The 22353-nt window shown below is 46.2% G+C and overlaps 1 protein-coding gene across 1 annotated transcript; it reads right to left on the bottom strand.

The window, feature by feature from the left end:
- Positions 1–13634: 13634 nt before the first annotated feature.
- On the bottom strand, positions 13635–20686 carry OTX1 (orthodenticle homeobox 1). Its single transcript, XM_020873016.2, has 5 exons — positions 20494–20686; positions 20069–20137; positions 18297–18504; positions 17223–17374; positions 13635–15951 (listed from the first exon to the last, which is right to left on the bottom strand). Exons 3-5 carry the CDS (start codon positions 18391–18393, stop codon positions 15133–15135), a joined length of 1068 nt encoding a protein of 355 aa, XP_020728675.1. The 5' UTR covers positions 18394–18504; positions 20069–20137; positions 20494–20686; the 3' UTR covers positions 13635–15132.
- Positions 20687–22353: the final 1667 nt, after the last annotated feature.

The following is a 22353-nucleotide window of genomic DNA, read 5'->3' as shown; positions in this document are numbered from 1 at the left end:
GACTCTCAAGAGTCTTCTCCAACACCACAGTTCAAAAGCATCAATTCTTCGGCACTCAGCTTTCTTCAGAGTGCAACTCTCACATCCATACATGACCACTGGAAAAACCATAGCCTTGACCAGATGGACCTTTGTTGGCAAAGTAATGTCTCTGCTTTTTAATATGCTATCTGGGTTGGTCATAACTTTCCTTCCAAGGAGTAAGCGTCTTTTAATTTCATGGCTGCAGTCACCATCTGCAGTGATTTTGGAGCCCAAAAAAACAAAGTCTGACACTGTTTCTACTGTTTTCCCATCTATTTGCCATGAAGTGATGGGACCAGATGCCACGATCTTAGTTTTCTGAATGTTGGGCTTTAAGCCAACTTTTTTATTCTACATGCATTAGTAACATTATTAATAATTACTAAAATTTTTGAGTACTCTCACATGAACCCAACAAACTAGATAATTGCTATTATTATAATCCTCACTTTACTGATGAATAAACTGAAGCTTAAAAAGACTAAGTAACTTGCAAAATATTACACTGCTTGACATTATATTCTCAACTATTATACTGCCACAGGACTTCCCTGGTGGCTCAGATGGTAAAGCATCTGTCTACAATGCAGGAGACCTGGGTTTGATCCCTGGGTCAGGAAGATTCCCTGGAGAAGGAAATGGCAACCCACTCCAGTAGTCTTGCCTAGAAAACCCCATGGATGGAGGAGCCTGGTCCATGGGGTCGCAAAGAGTCAGACAGGACTGAGTGACTTTACTTCACTATACTGCCAGTAACAATATTTGATACTATGAGATAACATAGCAAGGCAATTAACTTATTCACCCAGGGTTTTGCGAATATCTGACTAAAAATTTGAAAGCTGATTAGAAATTCGATAGGGGGAGGGTGTAAGTTGAAAAAGAAAATATTGCTAACAGTGGAAGCAAAAAGTCTAGAAACAGAGTTCATCCAGAAAACTTCAAGCAGCATACTGAAGGTGGACTTTAGAGTGCCAGAGGTGAATTATCAGAGATGAGATTGGATGAGATTGTAGTAGTAAACAGGACAGAGAGAACATTTGGTTTGGTTTTATCCACCGTGGAATAAACCACCACAAGTTCAGGGTTTAAAACAGCAACCATTTTGTTATCTCTCAGTATTCTGTGGATGGACTGGGCTCCACGAGGCAGTTCTACAGCTTCAGGTGATATCATTGAGGCTGAAATTATCTCGGAGTTTCCAGGGCACGGAGTATATAAGATGGCTCTCTCACAGGTCTGTCATCTTGGCAGGAACATCTAGAAGTCTGGGTTCACCTGGGATGCTGGGATGTCCAGGCCTTCCTTTCTTTTCATGTACCTTCAGGCACATTCTCTCCATACAGAAAGATGGAGTCCTAAAGGAGACTATGAAGAAGGGACCCTAGAATAAAAACCAGAAGAACAGAGGATCACAAAAAACAAGAGGAAAAAGTATTTCATAGAAGAGAAAATTACTACTACTGTCAAATGCTGCAGAGAGATTAACTATGATTAAGACTGAAAACTGTTCCCTCAGATCACAAACATATGAGTTATTAGTGACTCTGGCAAAAGCAGTCTCCGGAGCAAAAGCTCTACTGTAGTGAATAAAAAGTGAATAGAAGGTGGAAAAGTGGAAATAACAAATAGAAAATTTTTTCAAGAAGCTCAACAGTTAAAGACAAGACCACCTAGCGGTAGGTATGGGAGGACAAGAGCTCAAGAGAGGATTCTTTTTTTTTTTTTATGCTGATGAAATTTATCAAGGGCAAACAGAAGCCCCGTCAGGAGATCTGGCTGGAGAAGAGTTTAGTAGACTGTTGGGACCCCCATCCCAACTGTCTTGGGTTGTTAGCAGTAGAGGGAACAGGTGGTCATTTAGTTCAAGGCTTTCATTTATGGACGGTACAAAGCTTCTTCAATGTGCCGGGCACAAGAGGATTCTTTAAGATGGCAGAGGCTAGAGCACATGTAAGTACTATCAGTGTGAAACCAACAGAGAACGAGAAAAAAATGAGGAAGCAGAAGGGTATACAATACACAACACAGAAACAGATCATCTTGATACAGGAGACAAGAACCACTGTGCCTAGCACTGGACAGTACTATGAGTGCACTCAGGCTGTAGGCATGGCAGTTTCAGTATGAAACTGAAAGTCTAAGGCATTCTTCTTTGATGCCTTCTACAGCATTTTCTCAGTAAAGTAGGAAGTAAGATCATCTTCTAGGAAAAAGGATAGGAGGTTTGAGAAGAATGAAAGACACTTTAAATGGTCACTATCAGGACTAAGTTAAGAGTTGATTAGGAAAACATGAAAATATAACTAGAATGCTTGAGAACCCAAAGCTAGATTGGTAATCAAGACTATGGTATTTTTTAGTCGGCTTAACTACATGTTGTCTCTTGCCATATTCAGTAATCAGGTACAGAGAATTTATAGGGATTGAATCGTATTGAAGAGGTAAGTGGATTAAAAAGAAAATTACAAATTTTACCAACACATATACTGATAAGTTTAAACTATTCTATTTGGCAAAGTTATCCACTGCAGTACTTCAGGTGCTACTGAAAGACGCTGCACACCATGGCCTAAGTCCCCTGTAAACAGATCAGGAAACAATACTAGCCACCCTTGATTCAATACTTCTATTCAGAGCTCTAAGAATGAAAAATAATAGGAGCACAAATGTAATTTAAAATTGTTTAGCATTCACAGAGAAAACAGGTGAAATGTTTTATTGATAGATTTAACACAATATATTTTACACATTTCTACAAACAACTACAAAATATAAATTATTAAAGAGGTAGTTTAAAATACTGAGTGTTGAAACTCAGGGTGAATCTTATACTTACATCATCCACTTGCATACATGCATGCTAAGTTGCTTCAGTCATGTCCCACTCTTTGCAACCCTATGGACTGTAGCCCGCCAGGCTACTCTGTCCATGGGGATGCTCCAGGTAAGAACAGCTGAAGTGGGTTGCTGTGCCCTCCTCCAGGGGATCTTTCAGACCCGGGATCAAATCGGCATCTCTTACATCTCCTGCATTGGCAGGCGGGTTCTTTACCAGTAGCACCACCTGGGAAGCCCATACTTACATTCTATCTCCATCCGCATCAGTTGTATTCCAATAGTTCAAAGGCTACATGTGGCCAGTAGGTACCATACTGGACTGTGTAGCTCTAGATGTTATAGTTGTACAATATCTAGAATTATGACATCCTTATTGAATTAACAGAGCCAATGAAGGTCCTTCTTAAATGCCATCATCCTATTCCTGCAGTCATTCATAATATATGCTTACATAGCATACTTCAGCTACAAATGTTCTGTTATTCCTAGATTCAGAATTTAGACAGATGTATTGAAAATAGATCATTCAAGACAGAGCTTTGGTTCCCTACCAAGTTCATGCTTGCCACCTGTCTGGAAACCACTGGTATCCATCATTTGCTATCTAAGCTATCCAGGTGTGGCAGATGGAAGACAGCTGCACAGACTAACGTTTCAGCTTTCTTACTAAGTTAGCTACCACTCACCTACTGATGTTCCAGCTTCCCAGATTCTCCTGACATCTACTCTCAAGTTCTGTTTGTCCTTTGGGCATTCATGCATTTCTTTATTCCTTGATTTTCATTTTAGTATGTTTTCAAAGAGCGTGAAAATAAACCCATGTATTCAGTTGACCATATTTATCTGAAAGTTGCTTTTTTGATTAGGAGCTGATTTAAAATCCATAAATTCATCATCAAAAGATAACTTCCCTGCAAATAGACAAACTTTTCAATGGTTCCTTAAGGATTTACTCTAACAAAAATTCCAGATATAAATACTATAAAATATTTTAATGAAAAATCAATTTGCTCTTATAATTTATCTACTAAGAACATTCTGTATTTGAAATCATCGTGTTCATACCACTTATCAGTTGACATAAAAAGAAAGATAATGTTACTGAACACTAACTCTGCTTCCTCCAGATGAACTGTAAAAAAACTATCTAGCCTCAATTCAATTGTCTTAGCTCATGCTCTGCAAACCTTAGGTAAATATTTGTACTCTAGTCATCAGAAGTTCTAGTTTTTATGGGAGTCTACAAAACTAGTACAGGCAAGAACTGTTAACCTGTCACTGTCCTGATTTACTAACACCTTACAGAGTAAAAGAAAACACTGTCAAAACAGATGTATTTGGTATTACAAAAACTTGTAGTAATAAACTATGTCATTAATGTGGTCTCCGAAATAGATAAATTTCTTAAGCAGTAATGTGAATTTCTTACTTCTTAAAAATAAATGTAACTTCATATTCTAAGTCCATCTGAAACATGTCAGCCTTTTAAAAATGAGGAAAACTCAATTTTATTTGTCCAAGATTATTTTTGCCCCTTCAGTTAGCACTGAGCCACAGCAACACATTCTAATCTTTTCAGCTGGAACCCACTCAAATAAAACAGTTCATTGTACTCTTTCACAAACATTTCCCCCTGCTCACAACTCTTAAGTCAATGCATATGCTTCTATTTTCTTTATTAAGGTTACTACAATTCTTTAACTCAAGTATTTATTGAGTACTATTTTGTACCAGGCACTACTAGATTCTAATATAATAAAATGTACTCTGTTTTAAAAAACTTCCTAGTCTAGCATAGGAGACATATACAAAGTAATAAATACAAAGTACTGCAATAATGGTATAAACAAAGTGCTATGGGAAGCCCAGAGATAGGAAGGATTAATTCTTTCTGGGAATGGTGGTGGAAGAAATAGGATTTTCCCAGTGGGAATGGGTGGAAGGAAGACTATTCCAAGCAGAGGGAACAACATGAAAAAAAGCACAATGAAAGTACACAGCTTCTTAGGGAAACAATAAGTAGCCTGGAGTGGCTAAAACATGAGAGTCCTGCAGAGTAATGGTAGAAATCATGTGAAGGAATTTGAGCTTTTTGTTATAAGTAAGGCAACGAAGAGCCATAAAAGCAGGAAAGGTATGTGATTTGTGTCTTAGAAAGAAACTCTGCAGCAGTGTGAATGACTGACTAGAGAGGGGGGATAGAAGGAAGGCAGGAAAACCAATTAGAAAGATATTATTCCAGACTAGATGGAACTCTGAGCAGTAACTGTGGAACTGGAGAAAAGAGAATGAATAGATTTTACATGCATTTCAGAAGCAGAATCACTTGGACATGATGGATATTTGGATTGAGAGAAGGTAAGAAAAGAAGAATCAAAGATTCCACATGTATTTTGGCTTGTATGATGATTAATCTAAACAGAAAACAATAAAGATTTTTAAATGAGCTCTGAACTGATATGTTTGCAGATATTTGCAAGACATTCAAGTGGAAAGATCCAGAAGGCAGTTGGAAATAAAGATCTCAGCTAATGAGTATAGTCAATACCAAAAATACAGATTTTTGGAATTAGCAACATAAAAATGACATTTGCAGTCATGTGAGCAGATGAAGTTTCAAGAAGGAAGAAGAGGAACTATTGCCAAATACTGCATACTACAAAAAAGATGATAAATATCTATGACAAAACTTTTAGAAGAAATAATTTATAAGAAAACATGGGGGAATATTTTCATGATCATGAGGTAAGAAAGGATTTCCTAAACATGACACACAAAAAGCACCAAACATAAAGGAAAAGATGAACACATTCAGCTACTTAAAAACACCTTAAGAAAGAATGAAAGGACAATCCACAAAATGAGAAAAATATATGCAATACATGTAAGTGACAAAGGACCAGAATGCAGAATATGTAAAGAGCTCTTACAAATCAAAGAGAAAAGACAGACAATCTAAAAGAAAAAGAGGGAAATTTAAGAATAGGCACTCCACAAAGGAAAATATCCAAGTAAACAACAAATATAAAAACAGGGGCTCAATCTCACCACTAATCAAGAAAATACAAATTAAAACCATTACATGTATTACTACACATCCAACAAATTGACAAAATTTTAAAATGCTAATAATACTAAGCTTTGGCAAAGATATGGAGAAATCACAATTTTCATACACTATTTGAAAGTATAAAAATTTACACAACCAATTTGGAAAACTGTACCAGTATCTAGTCAAGTTGAAAATATGCATCCCTTATGGCTCAGAAATTTCCCTCCTAGGATATACTTGAGAGATTTGCATCTTTATGTGCACCAGGATACACATAAAAGAATGTTCACAGCAGCATCCTTATAATTTTCCCAAACTAGAAATAACCCAAATACCTACCAACAGAAAAAGTTATCTGTATGTATAACTGAATCACTTTTCTGTACAACTGAAACTAACATTGTTAATCAACTATACTCCAATATAAAGTAAAACATTTAAATAAATTAGTGTATTCATACAGTGGAATACTATACAGCATAAAGCACTAAAAGTGAACAAGTTATAGAAACACACAATGACATAGATGAACCTTATAAACATAAGGTTAAGTGAAAAAAGCAAGTTACAAAAGTAATTCTATTCATATAAAATTCAAAACACATACTAGTTAGGAATGCATGTACAGGTGATCAATTTTTTAAAAGAGAAATAACTGCAAGAAAACCATTACTATAAATGATAAGACAGCCGTTACCCCTGAAGAGACTGAAGTGACTGTAATGGGCAAGAAATACTCAGGGATTTCTGTGATCCCAATAATGCTTTGTGGGCTTCCCAGGTGGCTCACTGGTAAAGAATTCACCTGCCAATGCAGGAGATGCACGTTATATCACTGGGTCAGAAATATCCCTTGGAGAAGGAAATAGCAACCCATTCCAGTATTCTTGCCTGGGAAATCCCATGGATAGAGGTGCCTGCTGGGCTGCAGTCCCAGGGGGCACAGAGTTGGCCACAACTGAGCATGCTCACGATAATGCTCTACTCCTTGACCTTAATGTGGTGATTTCATAATAATTAGTTGACAACTAATTGATAAAAGATACATACACATTTTGTGGACTTTAAAATATATTTCATAACTTAAAACTTTAAAGAACTAGACTTTGAAATGGTTTTACATCTAACAAAGGATGTAAGAGTAATCAAAAAGATCTTGATTCTAAAGATGACTAAGGAGATTAAGAAAACATACTATGGAATCCAGTTAAACTGAATACCACATAAAAAGCAACTCTGTATCTGAGATAAACAACATTTATATCTGTTACAAGTATGATGACTGGATTTCATTCTTTCATTCACTCAACAAACAGACCTACCATGAATCTTCGGCGGCGGCAAGCACTTCAAGTAAAGGAAAACTTAGTCCTATCTCTTATACTTCTCTCTCTCACTCTAGGACCCCCACTGACTTCTAATCCCTTTTGGAATAAAAGATTTAGGTATTATGGAGTGGAATACAATCTCAGGTCAGGGGGAGACTCTCAATTCCAAAATATACAAATAAAAAGGCATGCAGGAATTATCAGGTGCTGATCTGAGTATATGATGGTTCATGCCTCACACGAAGAAATTCAGGGAGAAAAGAGATACTAGCTTTTTCTTCTCCAAACATTAATAAGCACAAACAGACAAGCTTTGCTTTTCTACATCAAATAAGAGGCAAACTGAAGAGGTCAGTAGCAGGAATGGAAGCATGAGATGAATGGTTTTTAAAACCTGAAGAAATAATGATACTGTTTAAACAAGACTTGTTTTTTTATTTTCAACAAAAGGAAACCAATATCTATAAAGTTATGCAATCTATATTCTCCAACTTGTTAACCATTTTTTACCTTGTGGAGTTAGCTCTGAAAAATAAATTTTACCCTAAAAAGACAGGATTTGTTTAGTGAGATTTTAAAAATTAAACCACAAACTTAAAAACCTGATGTTTCCAAGTTAGCATAGTTACAAAAAAGATTCCAAATACCTGTTTATAAACAAATGAAGCCTCATTTACAGAGTCATTAATCAAATCCTAATTCTATATCTGGTTTACACAACTTTCCCTGTATTAGACCTCCTAGAACATAGTAAAGCAACCTTCTGAGGAGCAAGACAGGCTCAGCGAAGAATAAAAAACACTACTCATAAACATGAAACAAACAGTAAAATAATTTTTAAATTACTTAGACATTAAGTATTAGTAAGAAATTAAAAGGTGAGATAGACCTGGTATGACTAGTCTTTTCATTTCATGCTCTGTTAATATATTTCTGAACACTCATTAAATAATAGTGAAGAGATGCCCAGAAAGATAAATGTAACAATGTCCTAGAAAATAAATTTCAGTTACCAAAACTCAAATTTTACAACTTGAACTTACATAAAGCACGTTTCGTTGACATCAGTCTGGTAATCTGATTTGTATGTAATATGGTAAGTTTTTTTTTAATTAATTGTTAACATGTTGAAATTTTTAGGTAGCTCCTATAGTCAAACATGGAATCTGAAGACTGAGTTCTGACAAGTTCTGCCACTTACCAACTATGTGATCTTGAGGAAATAATCAAACCACCCTAAGCTTCACACCAACCAACCTTATAAGACTTGAGAGCAGATAAAGAAAGTAATATATGTGAACAATACTGTAGGGACTCCAAAGATGGGGAACTCAATTTCCTCAATATACTGCAAAAACTACTTTCCACAAATGAATACTTTCACTCATCTCTTATTATGGAAAAAATTAAACAGACAAAAATAGAGTGTAATGAAATTATATGTATTCTCACTCAGCTTCAATAATTAAAAACTCATAATAATCTTGTTTAATTTATATTCCAACCATTCCCTCTCTTCCTCTATTATTATGAAGCAAGACCCAGACATCATATTATGGCCTCTTTTCAGTGTATGTACAGGTATATGAAGTCCAACAGAGAGGTCTGAGGTACAGATATGGATTTGAGGGTCACCAGTAATGAAATCAAGAGTTAAAGCCACAGCTTTGGATAAGGTCAAATATCCATCATTGAGAAAAAAGAAGATAGATTCTTTTGGTGCTTTTTTGTCATAAAATATAAGGAGATATAAAACACAATTTTTTTTATGAATAAAGAAACTCTATGGACTTTTCAAAGGCCTATGGAACTTTTACATCCTATGATTTTAACTGTTTTTCTGCCTTAAAAAGTGTCCTTATATATTAATAGTCACTATACTAAAGGATTTAGGAAAAAGTCCTGGGACATAAACAGACATAATCTATGTTACATCAAATTTAAACACTGACATTAGAACTTATCTCAAATCTACTTTTTAAAGTATTTGAGAACTTCTTGTTCCTTTTAAATTTTCCTTTCTCTTTAAATTGTATAAACCCATTTTATACTTTCTTTTGTATGTATATTTCAAAATGAAGTTTTAAAAATAAACTTTAAAAAGAAAGTATGATTCCTGCATTTAAATAGCTATGACAGATGATGGTATATCTTTATAAGCATTTCGAACTTTGAAGAGACATAAGAATATTTGTGTGCTAAAAATATTTTATAAGCTCTTTAGACACCAAGTTGTTGAATCAAAGACCATTTATTCCTACATTTTAATTAACTTTACCCCAAATGTCAAAATTACTTATGACTTATTTACACTCCACTTCAATCCCGGAAAAATTGTGATTCATCCTTTAAATCCTAATTTCACAATCTACTTTAAAAGTATTTTTTAAATTTCCTGAAACAGTATTTTATAAGATGTTTAATAAGATTAACCTTCGAAAAACGAAGTATTTATGACACTTGGAATGGAATGGAACTTTGTGTCTTTTATTTCAAATAGTCACAAATTAAATTATTCAAAGCCAGTAAGAGGGGTACAATTTTTAGTAACTAATAATAGATTTTCAATGTTTAAATTTTGAAAGTTGTCATTTAATTAATTGTACTATTTGATTAGAAAAAACTCCAAAATATTTTAAATCTTATTTCCATCTTTGAAGTAACGGTTATAGAAATATGAATGTGTAAGTTTCATAATTAGGCGATACATTTTATATGTGAGCACACCATACATTTGTTTGCTGGATATATTTAACAGCAATTTCAACTTTGACTATTTTACATAACTGCCATTTCACCTAAACAACCACAAGTTTTTCAGGAAATATTTTTAATTTTCAAAAACTTTTGAAAGACTGCACCTGAAGCAAGGCAAAATCCAACTCATTAAAAGCATGATTAAAGAATTACTAAGTCAAAATCGCATGGTTCCTTCTCCCACCAAAAATATCCAATTCGTTTTTCATATATCAATAAATACCAACAGGATGACTAAGGTAAAATTGATTTTTCAGGAACCATCTATAACACACAGCCCCACCCCCACCAAAAAAACCCACAAAATCTCTTTTTCAAAAAAGTGTATTCGAGACACTCACACGTTTAATTAAACAGATTCTTTCTTAAATAGAGATGTTTTCTCCTTGTCAGAATAAGCAATGCATTGTTATTATTTAGCATTCATTTTTTTAGTTGGTGGTTTTTATTTTAGGTACTACTGAATATAAATATTCCTTAGTTAAAGTTAATGAGCTACTCTAATTAAAAATAAATTTTAAAAAATTAATGAGCTAATGAGCTTTTTTCATTCTCATTTTCGACATTAAAATGCATGGGGGAAGGGAGAAATAGTATGGAAAACACAGAATAACTCGTTGAGAACTTGTTAGGTTTTCAATTAAGGAATTTTATAAATCTTGATGCTGTTCTTAAATTAATTCTGCAACAGCAGCCAAGTGACTTTTTTTGGGTCTTGAATAGTAATGATACAGATTTTCCTTACCAATAATGTATATATTAACTACATTTAATATATCAGATACATTTTATTTCTGTATCTCTAAAGAAAACCTCGGTGCCTGTCAGTGCCCAATGACATCAATAACATTCATTTACTCTGCCAAAGATATGAACTTACCATTCTCACAACTGAAAAAAACAAAAAACAAAAAACAACTTATCTAAGAACTATTTTCATCAAAATGTATGAAAAAAGTAGTAATTTTGACACAAAAATCCTTTCGGGTTTTTGGTCTCTGTAATGTGCCAGACATAAATTTGCTGACACTCAGCGCCTTTTTACCTGTTTTTCCTCTCACGTTTAATATCCCATAGCTCTAAGAATTAAAAAAAAAAATTTTTTTACAATGTTGAGAAATGTCTCCATATGCCCTCAGTAGCTACTGAGTAGCTATAAAATAATAAAAAGCTCTACAACAGACGATGTTATTTCACTGAATCTTTTCAAAGCTTCAGGAAATTAACGCGGTGCTCCTGAGGTTTCAAGAATTTTAAAAACTTATTTAAAAATCACAAATATGACCTATCCGTTAGCCATAAAACACTTCACACAAGTTCACTGAAAGGCAGACTTTTCTGCTTTCGAAGTTTGACCAGAGAACACAAGCCATGAGTAGAAAACACGAAGATTTCGTTGAGCACTCAAAGGAACAAAACAGTTGACGTCTTAACACTTAAAGTTACTAAATGTTCTTAAGTTGCTTAATCGTCTTACTTTGCTTCAATTTTACTTGCTTCTGTTGTGTCACCAACACCAAAATGCAGAGTACAAACCTCTTCCCTCAGAAGGGGGAACTGAGGGCGGTTCTCACAGAACCTGCCAGTAACAGGTGGCCTGCCGGGAGGAACCTGCAGCGTTCCCGCCGCCGCCGCCTGGACTCGGGGCCGCGTGGGCTCCCCAACTCCGTCCAGCCACTTCCGGCCGCCCACACCCCCTCCGGTGGCCACGCACCCTCCCTGCTCCCCCAAGCTCCCGCGTCGCGGCTGCCTGAAGTGCCCCACCACCTTCCCGCTCGTTTCCGCTCAGCGCCGCGGGCCTCGGCGCAGGCTGGGAAGCACCGGGAGAAGCACGTGCCTCTTCTCGAGGCCTCGTCACCCGGGCGGGAACTCCCGCCGGGTCTCCACGAGCCCTGCCGCTGGTCCCACATCTACCTGAGTAAGCAGGCGCCGAAACTTCTAGACGCCGCCGAGTGGCCGGGGCCACTGTGATGCGTTTCACCTGCCTGCCCGCAGCCTCGGCCCAAAGTGTGAGGTTCTGGAACGTCCCTGACAGAGTGGGGCCAAATAATAACTGGGACGAAAATGAGGCCCTGGGGGTTGGGTACCTTGTTCCGGAGGTCACACAGTTGTCCAAACGAATGCAGAGTCGCGTCTCGTGGTTTCATCCCACCGCGAAGTCAGGAAGACTGCTGGGACGCACAGAACCCGCCACAAGGAGCTGAGGACGCGGGCTGCCCGGAACACAGGCCTGGAGCGGCCTTAGTGGCGGCTGCGTGAGCCAGGGCGGCACTGGGGCAGGCCAGGCAGGTCGGTCAAGCAAGGAGATCCTGCAGCCCGAGCGCCCAAGCCCATGCAGCGAGAGCGAGAAGCCTCTTTGCTCCGGCCACCGGCCCAGACTCCCCGGCACGTGCGGGCCGCGCACCCCCAGGGGCCACGGCGCACAGCGGCCTTGCGCACCGGGTCTCCCTCCGCCGGCGGCGCCGCAGGGTGACGCTCAGCGAGGCCGCGGCTGCGCCCTCCTGCGGACTTCTGCGGAGTAGGGGGCTGCTGGGCTTATTTATAGAATAGGAAGGAGCTGTGCGCCCGAGCCGGACCTACGGAGTCCGGAGGGAGGACGCAGCCGAGAAAGCTTCACTCCAGCCGGGTCTCGCAGCCATGAGACAGCTCGGCACGGAACCCCGGAGGAGGGGTCGTTCTTCAAACCCGGCCTCAAGTTGTGCTCTCAGGTCTCACACGGAATAAAAAGAATAGGGTGTGTCGGTCACTTCGCAGGAAACTTTTCGTTGTTTCCTTATTTCCTTCCCTCCTGTGGACAAGTTGAGCAGCTTCTGGGCCTTAAGCCCAGGAGGTTTCAGACCAAAAAGGGTCGGGACTCCGGGTCTTCTGGAGCATCATTCCAACCCACCCCCACCTCTACCCCTGTTTTCCTCAGGGGAAGGTGGAACCCTCCTTCCGACCCCCTGCTGCAATCCAGAAGTCTGCTTCCCCTGCCAAAGTGAAACGCGTCCCTATCGACTCTTCTAGATTTTTGTGTTTGCTTTTTAATACGAACAAAGATAGTTTGGCTACTTCAGGCAGGGCAGGTTTAAAGGGACATCTTAGCACGTGGAAGGGATGACTCGGATTCCCCCAGCCGCCATGAAGCCACTCGGGACAGCTCAGCAGAAAGGAAGGTTGTCTGTTGGCAACATGCAAGACACGGATCGGTTTTTTTGTCGTTTTGTTTTCTTTTCCTTTTTGGCTCAGCCCTGAGAGCATTACAGAGCTATCCCTTCCCGCCTCCCGACCCTCTTCCCCTCCCCCTCTTCTTTCTGATGCAGGCGGCAATTAGGGTGAAGAAATCAGTGCCAGGCTCCTGCCTCTGAAGAGAAAGGAATTGCTTCGGGAATTGAGTCCTGACACCTGTCTCTGTCCGCGATGGCGAGAGGGGATACGGGGTCAAAACGCCTGGGGAAAGAGGCCGGGCTGACCGATGCGGGGGGGTGGGGGCTTCGGGAGGGGGGGACCTTCCCTAGGACAGAGTTTCTTTGGCTTGCAGCTTCACACAGGTTATTAACACGCGGGTTATTAACACGGAGGTTTCCTCTTTTTGTTCCCTCCACCCACCCAAGACCAGGACCTGGGCTGGAAGCAGAAGAGCAACACTGACAAGCCGTTCATTAATTTGCATTTATTTTCGGGAAATAATGTAGATAAAGGGGGGAGGAAAGGGACTGCCTTACATTTCAACAAGTAATTTGCGATCTTCACATCGGACAAATCAAATTTACAAATTACTTTCCCACCTACTGGACGAAACGGCCAAAGCCAAAATTGATATACAGTCGTGGGCTCTCCGTAGATTTCGGAGAATGAAGGTGCACTAAAAACTCACTAGACAAAACAGGGTTTTTAAAGAGAGAGAAGCCGACGGAGGAATTGAACCTGGGTTTGGGGCCTGGGGTTTTTTTGTTTTGTTTTGTTTTCCCATAATACTATATTTCTATCTTTTTGCTTTCTTTTGGTTTTGGTCTCTAAACCAGAACTGCAACCTTGTGCTTAGACCTGGTGAAGGGCTCAGTCCTGTGCCCCCTCCCAGCCTAAACCCCTCCCCTGTGCCCCGACTTGACTCCTTCAGACTCCAGGACCCTCCCGATTCTCCATGCGCAGCTTCCTGAAACCAAACGATTTTCTTTAATAAATACACAGAGGGAGAAGGTGTGAGAGGGCAGGGAAATTTTGCAACAACTGAAAAATTAAAAGCGCCATCGTTTGAGGAAGAGAGGAAAGGGGACGGGGGAAAATATTTTTTGCTTTTGTTTTATATATATGTGTGTGTATATATATATATATATATGCTGTATATATCTTAAAGTTCTATTTCTTGGGCTCTAAGACAAGATATGCTCAGTTCAACCAACAGCAACTAAAAAGTTTAAGTGGTCCCTGGAACGGACCTGACTATATACAGCATTCCCGCCGAGGCGGAAGCCTGAGCCAGTTCTACGCAGGGCGGGGCTGTGCGCGAGAGGCTAAGGACGCGTTCCTCCCTTGGGTCTCCTACAAGCGCAGCGGGCAGGAGAGGAGGAAATGCCAGGAGGCTCTGGCCTGCAGGCGGGGAGCGGGGCTGAGGGCAGCTGAGGGCACCAGCGGGGCTGGTGGCAGTCTGCAGGCGAGAAACGCTTAGTGGTTGTTTTGATTTGGAGTAGAGTGTGGGTACACTCCCAACAGGCAGACACATGCCAGTTAGTGACTCCAGTGTCCAGAAAGAATAAATTAAAGTGTAGGGCTCAAACAGCAAGACAGAGCGAAAAGCCTCCGAAGGCTGCAAGTGCATACACAGTAACTGTCCAGAAAGACTAGAAGAGAGCGACTTGGGAGTTCGGTGGGGGCTGAGGAGGGGAGCACACAGCTCTCCTGTATAGAACTTGTTGGCCAAGCCGAAGCACCGGTCCCCCCATCCAAGGGGTGGGTAGGGTTTGCACATCCCCCAAGCAAGTGGCACAAAGATGAGGGCGGCAGTGCAGCAATGGGCATCTTTTGGGGGCATGAAATTTCGGGTCTGGAGAAGTCGAGGCAAAGGCGGGCGGTGCAGCAGCAGCAGCAACAGGACGGGGATCACGGAGGGCGCAGGTAGTTGCGTTTCTTCTCTTCCTCCCACTCCTGGGCTCACAAGACCTGAAACCTCCATGAGGCTTGGTCCTTATAGTCCAGACAGTCAGGCGAGTTGAAGTTGAGTTTCCAAGCGGAGGGTGCAGCGGCAGCGCCAGGCTCCTTGTAATCCAAGCAGTCGGCAGAGTTGAAGGCGAGCCCCGAGCCGCCGTAGCCCTGGTGGTGGTGGTGATGGTGGTGGTGGTGGTGGCCCGAGGACTGGCTCAGCGGGTGGTGTGCGTGGGGGTGGTGGTGATGGTGGCTCGCCATGGAGGAGGGTGCCATGGGGCTGAGCTGGTGCGGGTGGTGGTGCGAGTGCATGGGCGCTAAATACGAGCTGCAGTCCACGCCGCCGAAGTAGGAGGAGGAGGGCGCGGGGTAGCCCTGGCCATAGCTGCCGCCCTGGCCGTAGGACATGGGATAGGAGGCTGCGGCCGAGGCGGCTCCTGCGGCTACCGAGCGCTGCATACACGATGCATTGCTGGGTGCAGCCAAAGGCTCGGGCATCGACACTGAAGCGGGCGCTGAGCCGGGCGAGATGGAGGCCGGACTCCAGATGGAGGAGGCAGCAGGCGTACTCAACGACGACGGTACCGCCACCGCCGGGTTCCCGCCCAGGCCTGCAGCCGCTGCCGCCGCGGGGTTGGCTGAGGCGCTGGATGCGGAGCTGGAGGACGAGGCGGAACTGGACACAGCAGGCGGCGTGAACTGGCCGCTGCTTTCGGAGCCCGAGCTCTCCCGCACCGGGGACGACTTTTTCTTTGCTGGGCGGCTCTTGGTCCCACTCCCGCTCTGCTGCTGCTGGCGACATTTGGCGCGGCGGTTCTTGAACCAGACCTGCGGCAGGCCGAGTGGAGAAGAGCGTGTAAAGGGGCGAGTAGCACTTGCCACTCCCCTGCCTCATGCACCGACTCGGCCTAGGAACCGTATCCCTCTCCGCCTCCATCCCTTCCCCATCTCCATCCCCCTTCCCCATCTCCGGCCCGGCCAGACCCGGCATTCTCTGCTCCACCTTCCCCCATCCTTCTGCTCAAAGACCCTCCTCTGGCAAAGTAGGGATGTGCACCTCCCCACCCCCACCCCTAGCTCAACTCCGTCGGAGGGCGGAACATTTGTGTCTGTCCAGCCAGAAGTTCAGCCATCTCTAAACTGCTGCTGTTGGCCGCTTCCCAGCAGACCTATGAATGTATGGAGGCCCTGTCTTCTGTGAATAGAGCTCGGGAAACTGCGGAGAGGCACAGAGCACGCCGCGGAATGGGAGGCAGTCACCAAGTCTAAGCCGGAGCCACTCTGCCCCATGGAGGCCTGGTGCTGGGCCGGGAGAGAATTTGGGTGGGAGCAGGAGGTTGAATTAGAGGGGGACTACGGAAGGAAGCCTGAACAGAATTTCGTTGGACTTCTTGGCTCCAAGTGGGGAACCAAATAAGACAGTCACAAAGTTCTCACTCCTCTTGGAAGGCCCGGGTACAAAACATGGCATTCCTGTTCTCTTGAGCCTCTGGGAGGAAAAAGGCAAGATAAAAGGCCTTTGAGAAGAGTTCTGAGTTATGATCCTAACAGTATTTTCGGGGGCCTTTCATCACATACACACACACAAAACAAAACAAAAAAACCACAAAAACAACCCAGAAAGAGCAAAGCTGGTAGCCAGATTTTGCGTTCAGCATCCTCTCAGAGCAAAGGGAAAGGTCTAATCACACTGCCGCCACCCGTGGGGCACACTTCCAGACAGGGGACCAGGCTTTGGCCAAGCCCCACTCTCATTTCCAGCATTCCCGGGATACAAGGACAGGGCGGAGGCAGAATTCAAGACCCTGAAGGAAACTGCCAGGCCCTGGGGTGGCCGAAGAGGCAGGGGACAAGTGTCGGGCTTGGCCTCCTGCAATCCTAAAAAAGACTTCGGAGAGCGAAGGCGCCCCGGGGTCAACGGCCCAATTCAGGGCTCTAAGGTAGTACGTTTAATTTTGGCCCCTCTGCCAGGCCCGGGCCCAGCGCTAGGGGGAGTCTGAGAGGGGCTGCCCAGCCTGTAAGCCCGCCCTCAGACCAGACCACTTCCCAACCAGGCCCAGCACCCCTCCCCGGACCCTGGAAACCCCGCGCGCGCGCACCTGGACTCTGGACTCTGGCAGGTTGATCTTGAGCGCCACCTCCTCGCGCATGAAGATGTCTGGGTAGCGAGTCTTGGCGAAGAGCGCCTCGAGCACGTCCAGCTGAGAGCGCGTGAAGGTGGTGCGCTCGCGTCGCTGCTTCCGCGGGGTGGCTGAAGGGAAACGCGGGGCGCGTCGGGTCAGTGGTGGCTACGCGGACTCGCGCTAGAGGATACGGACAGGACCCTCGCAGGCCCTGGACCAGGTCATTGCAAAAGAAAGCCGAGCTCCGAACAAAAAAAAAGAACTCCCCAGGGAAGCGAGCCTGACAGGCCACAGGTGGGAGAAACTGCAGGTGTGCCTGATTGGCACACCGACACTCCTGATTGTCTCCGACACTCCAGGGCTGCCCCCTTCCCTGCCTCTCAGAGGTTAAGAAAGGAAGAGAAGTTATACAATCCTTCTTCCTTCGCTGCCCCCCTGCCAGCACTCTCCCTGACTGGAGGGTGGGGAAGGGGTGTGCCGAAACATGTCCTGGAAAACACTTTCCGAGGTAATAAATGGAGGTGAAGAAACGGAACCTAGACAAGAAGGCCAGGATTTGGCTCAAGTCGTCCACATCAACAGTGCAGAAGTTGGTGCAGGCCACCCATCTAGAGGACAATTTAATTAAGGAGGAAGAATCCCTCTACCTTACCTCAGCCAGTCGCTTTGCATAAGGCAAGCTCGGCCCTTGCTGTGAGGGCCAAGCGAGTGTCCACATTCCTCGTTCAGTGTTGAGGGGGAAAGGCATAGTTCTTTCAATCTCTCTCTCTCACACACAACCCACCCATGGGAAACGAATCCGTGGGTAAATGCGCCTGACAACTGGAGAGAAGCCAGTGTGGCCAGACTGGAGGGCTCACGTCTCACGTCTTAGCCACCCTGGCCCTACTTCCCGGCTAAGATCTGCCCTCCCAGTCAGCGCGCCCTGCACTTAAGAGACTAGGCAACCGGTTCCCTGGGCCTAATCTGGGACAAGATTTGTGCTCAAACCCAGAGGCTGGGGATTTCCCAGATTTCTAAGGGAGGAGGGTGTGGGGGGTCGATGCTCACCCGGATAGCCCACGGAGGGGTGTAGGAGGTCCATGGCTGGCCCGGCTAGACCGAGCCCATTCATACCATATGGGGGTTGTTTGAGGTAAGACATCATGCTAACAGCTGGGTGGAGGCGCCCCGACGGATCCAGGGGGCCGGGGGCCAGGCGCAGTGCGGGGCTCCCACTGCGCAGTCCTTCAAGCTCTGTTGCGTCTGGGGGCCCGGCCTATGGAGACATGAGACACACCGAAACCGTCATTCCAAGCCTTCACGGCTTCCTGGTCTTGCTGGAGAAAGGAGTCAAAGAATGGGGAGGTGACGCAGGCTATGGATCTGTGCAGAACTCGGCTCTATAAGTCCTTAGCCCCAAAACCACAGCTTCTTTGAAAAGTAAAATTTCTGGATCATTATTACCTCTTTACGGGCTTGGAATGGACCAGACACTCGTAGGGCGACGCTAGGAGTGAGAAGAGGTTTAAATCAGGGGCAAACTTGGGAGGTCAGAGCCCAAACCGCAGTGTGTGCGAGGTCCCAAGACTAGGCAAAAATTTGTCCGGTGGGAGAGGGCATCACTCCACACTAGCAAACATCCCCTCCACCTCAAGGCGGAAGGAGACCCAGAGCATGAGGAGTTGTTTCGTTTTGTTTCAAATGTTTTTGAAAGTGGGACGGACAGGTAGACTCCAGAGAGCCAAGGTGAGGCACTGCGGAGGGCTCGCGGCACCTGGGCCTCTCCGGGACGCATTGCCCACTGAGTACCTCCTTCCAGAGTCTCCGCGGCTGGGTCCCGGGCCTAGAGCCCACAGCCGCCCTTCCGGCTTACCTCCCTGTGCATGGCCGCTGAGAGATTGCTTACCCGGAATCCCACCCACACTTCGACCACCGATTCGAGCCCAGGTCCGGCTGAGGCGACCAGAAGGCGCCACCGTACAGGTGGCGGTTCGAACACGCCGCCCGAAATCACCCGCACTTCTCCACAGCCGCAGGCCGTGCTTCCCCAGAGCAAGTCGGTCCCGGCTGCGGACAATGGGGTCCCGGCCGGGGTCGAAAGGTGATCTGACCAGCTCCCCAAGGGTCTGGCGGATTTGGGAAGCCTCAGTGCAGTAAGGTCTGATGCGCTTCCCGCTTATCCTACTAGCTGAACCGGCGCCCCAGGACCCAATCCAAACTAGAGAACTAGGCCTCCGCGGCGTAGCTCGCGCTGCCCCGGGCAGGAAGGTCGACGCCTGGCTTCCCCAAGTTGCCCCCAAAACTGAGGTGCTACAATCAGGAGTCAGGAAGTAGCGCTGGAAGAGTGGGACGGAGATCCCAGAGAACCTGTCGCTTTTAGCCCGCTTCACAGGAACTTAAAGCAGACCTGGGACCCGGGCTAGAAGAGTTCAGGGAAAGAAAGAAGTTAGAGCTAGAGAAGTCTCCCACTCCTCTCCCCAGGGACCCACGGTCTCGGCCGGGAGAACTCGGTTTGCAGGGAAGGCGGCGGAAGGGAAAGAGCCGGGGCCAAGGGAGAATGGGACTCAAATGTGGCGACTCTGCTAGACTGCAATGTGAGTTTTCAAAGACTTTCTTCAAACTTAGCACTTCAGCTGGGTTACTTCGGAGGAGGCGGGGGAGGGGTGCGGGGCCGCAGCGGAGCTCCGGGGTCCTCCGCTCAGCAAGAGGGGAGCCAGGTGGCTTCCCAGCCCCGCCCCCGATGCCAGGGACCGGGGAAGCGGGGACCCGTTTGAGCAGGGGGAGGCAAGAGCCACCGACGCGTTCCCAGAGCCCCGGGCGGCCAGCGGCTTTCTCCTTACCTGCCCTCAGCTGCCGGGGCCGCTCACCATCTACCTCACGCCCTCACACAGACCCTCTGGGCGGCCAACCTGCAAAACGGAGCGGCACAGGAATTACCCGCGGGGCCGGGCGGTGGGTCAGGGACCCGCCGGATTTCTTTCTTTCCCCAACTTCCCTCCTCCCTTTCTCTTTCTTTCCAGTGGCTTTGTGCATGTCCCTCCAGGTTTCACTTTATTGCACAGACACTTTGTTTGCAAAGCCCCACACGCTCCCGACACAGTGCCTCGCCCGGGACCTCACCGAGGGGGCCGCAAGGAGAAGGTGGGGGTGAGAGGGGCAGAGCTGGGAGGTGGCTCGAGGTGGCACTCCGTGCAGCGTGGAGGCGGTGGGGGCTGGGGAAGTCCTGCAGAGGCACTTTGCAAACTAAATAAATCAAGCGAGTTACCTTGTCGGAGTGGCTTGTCTCGCCGGGTTGTTTAGGTGATTGGAAATGTAGCCTGATGAAGATTGATCACCTTTCTACTGCCCTCCCCGGGTATGTGAACGCGAGGTGAGTGCGTAACGGGGCTAGGCTGCCAATCCCCGGCCCCGCGCGGGCTGAGTGACAGGGAGTCGGGCAATGGCAGCACGAGCCGGGGGTTACCTCCGCGCTCCCCCGCCCTCCCCCGCCCCCTGCACCCCGCCCTCACCGTCCGCCCGCCCCGCCCCGGTCGCGCGCTAACTCCGGGGCTAGACTGGCAAACGCAGCGCAGAGCAAGACAGGCAAGGCGAGCGCCGCGCGGGAGCCCGGGCCGCGGAGGGGAACGCTGGCCTCGAGGCCGCCCCGGGGCTCCCCGCCCTTCTCTCGCCCTTTTGGCGCCCTGGAGGGAGTGGCAGAGAGGAGGCGAGGTGCTGGAGAACCGGTTCCCTCGCTCTCTGGCACGCCACCCGATGTGCGCGAGGAGCCGGGAGCTGCTGGCTGGAGGGGAACGGGCCTCCGGCCCCTCTCCCGACGCCGCGGGCCCCAGAGTTTTCACGCACCGCGCCACCACCCGCAGACGCACGCGGCGGGCGGCTCTTGCTGGTCTGGGCTACTTTGCTGAGCGCGGGAGCAGCCCCGAGTGCGCAGATCCCGCCTCCGCGCCTCAGGACTCCGGTGCCCGTCAGCTGCACCCGCAGGGGAGGCACGGCCACTTACCTGCTCTTCAACGTCTCCTGCGGTTCCCAGTCCCCACAATAGGTGTTTGCAAATCCTGAAAGCTTCTTTTGAAATGTCGGCTCCCAGCGTCCCCTCCCCTTTACACATACACTGTACTTCTGAATCGAAAGGTTTGGATAGAAAACTTTGTCTTTCACACTGGCTCCTTTTACTAGGGACAGTCTGGTGGAAAACGTGGCCATAGACCCTGCCCTCAATTTCCTTCCCTCATGCCGCCGGAGCCTCCTTGAGCGATTTCCCCGGATAGTTCGTACTGGCGAAGCCCATTTTCCAGTCGAACAAACTTCTCAAAACACGTCTACCTGGGTGGACTTTTCAAAGCGGAAAAAAGTGTGCGCCCCAACACTGAGTAAGGCAATTCTTTTAAATGGCACCTCCTCCTGAATATTAGGCACGACTTTACTTACCCCCTTTCGAGGAATTCCTACCGCTTCTTCTTAATCTCCCCCCGCCCCCTCCCCTCCACCTCAACAGGCGGAGTGAAAAGTTTGAACCGGAGTAAGTGTGAGGGTGAGTCAGGGAGCCGCCGGGCGCTTCGCGGTGGGGAGCGCCGGCGCTGCGGGGCCGCGGGCCAGGGCGCCGAGAGCGCACCGGCGCGGGGCGAGGAGGTGGCGGAGGAGGAAGGGGGAGCCCGCAGAGTGAAAAGGGGCCGCGGCCGCCGCTCATCAAAGTGCTTCCCCTCCCCCAAGCGACACTTTCCTTTGGAGTCCGAATAAAATACGGTAACAGAATATGATGGAGGGCACACTGTTTCCTTAACTGCTTCTCAAAGAACCCGGGAGATCTTCTTAGGACCTTTAATAAGGCTTTGGTCGGTTCTTTTGTTGATCTCTCAAAATCAACTCCTTCTAATTGAAGTTGGAGCTGAAAGCGAGCTAATGTTCAAAGAAAGTGGCCGCCAGACTAACGAAATTACATTTTTTTTTTTTTTTTGACGATGAGGGAACATCTAATCAAAGGGGCAAAAGAGGAGGGGTGTGTGGGGGAGTATGAAGGAGAAAAGGTTTTACAAGATCCTTCTCTGGTTCACAAAAGTCAGCGACACGGGCGCTTCTCTCCAGAACAAAGACACCGCGGCCCATTCACAAAAGCAAGAGAAAGAGAGAG

The sequence above is a fragment of the Odocoileus virginianus genome, chromosome 2 (assembly GCF_023699985.2).
Source record: "Odocoileus virginianus isolate 20LAN1187 ecotype Illinois chromosome 2, Ovbor_1.2, whole genome shotgun sequence".
In the NCBI taxonomy this organism is placed as follows: Eukaryota; Metazoa; Chordata; class Mammalia; order Artiodactyla; family Cervidae; genus Odocoileus; species Odocoileus virginianus.
The sequence above is the reverse complement of the archived record's forward strand: the minus strand, read 5'-3'. Positions and strand labels throughout refer to the sequence as shown.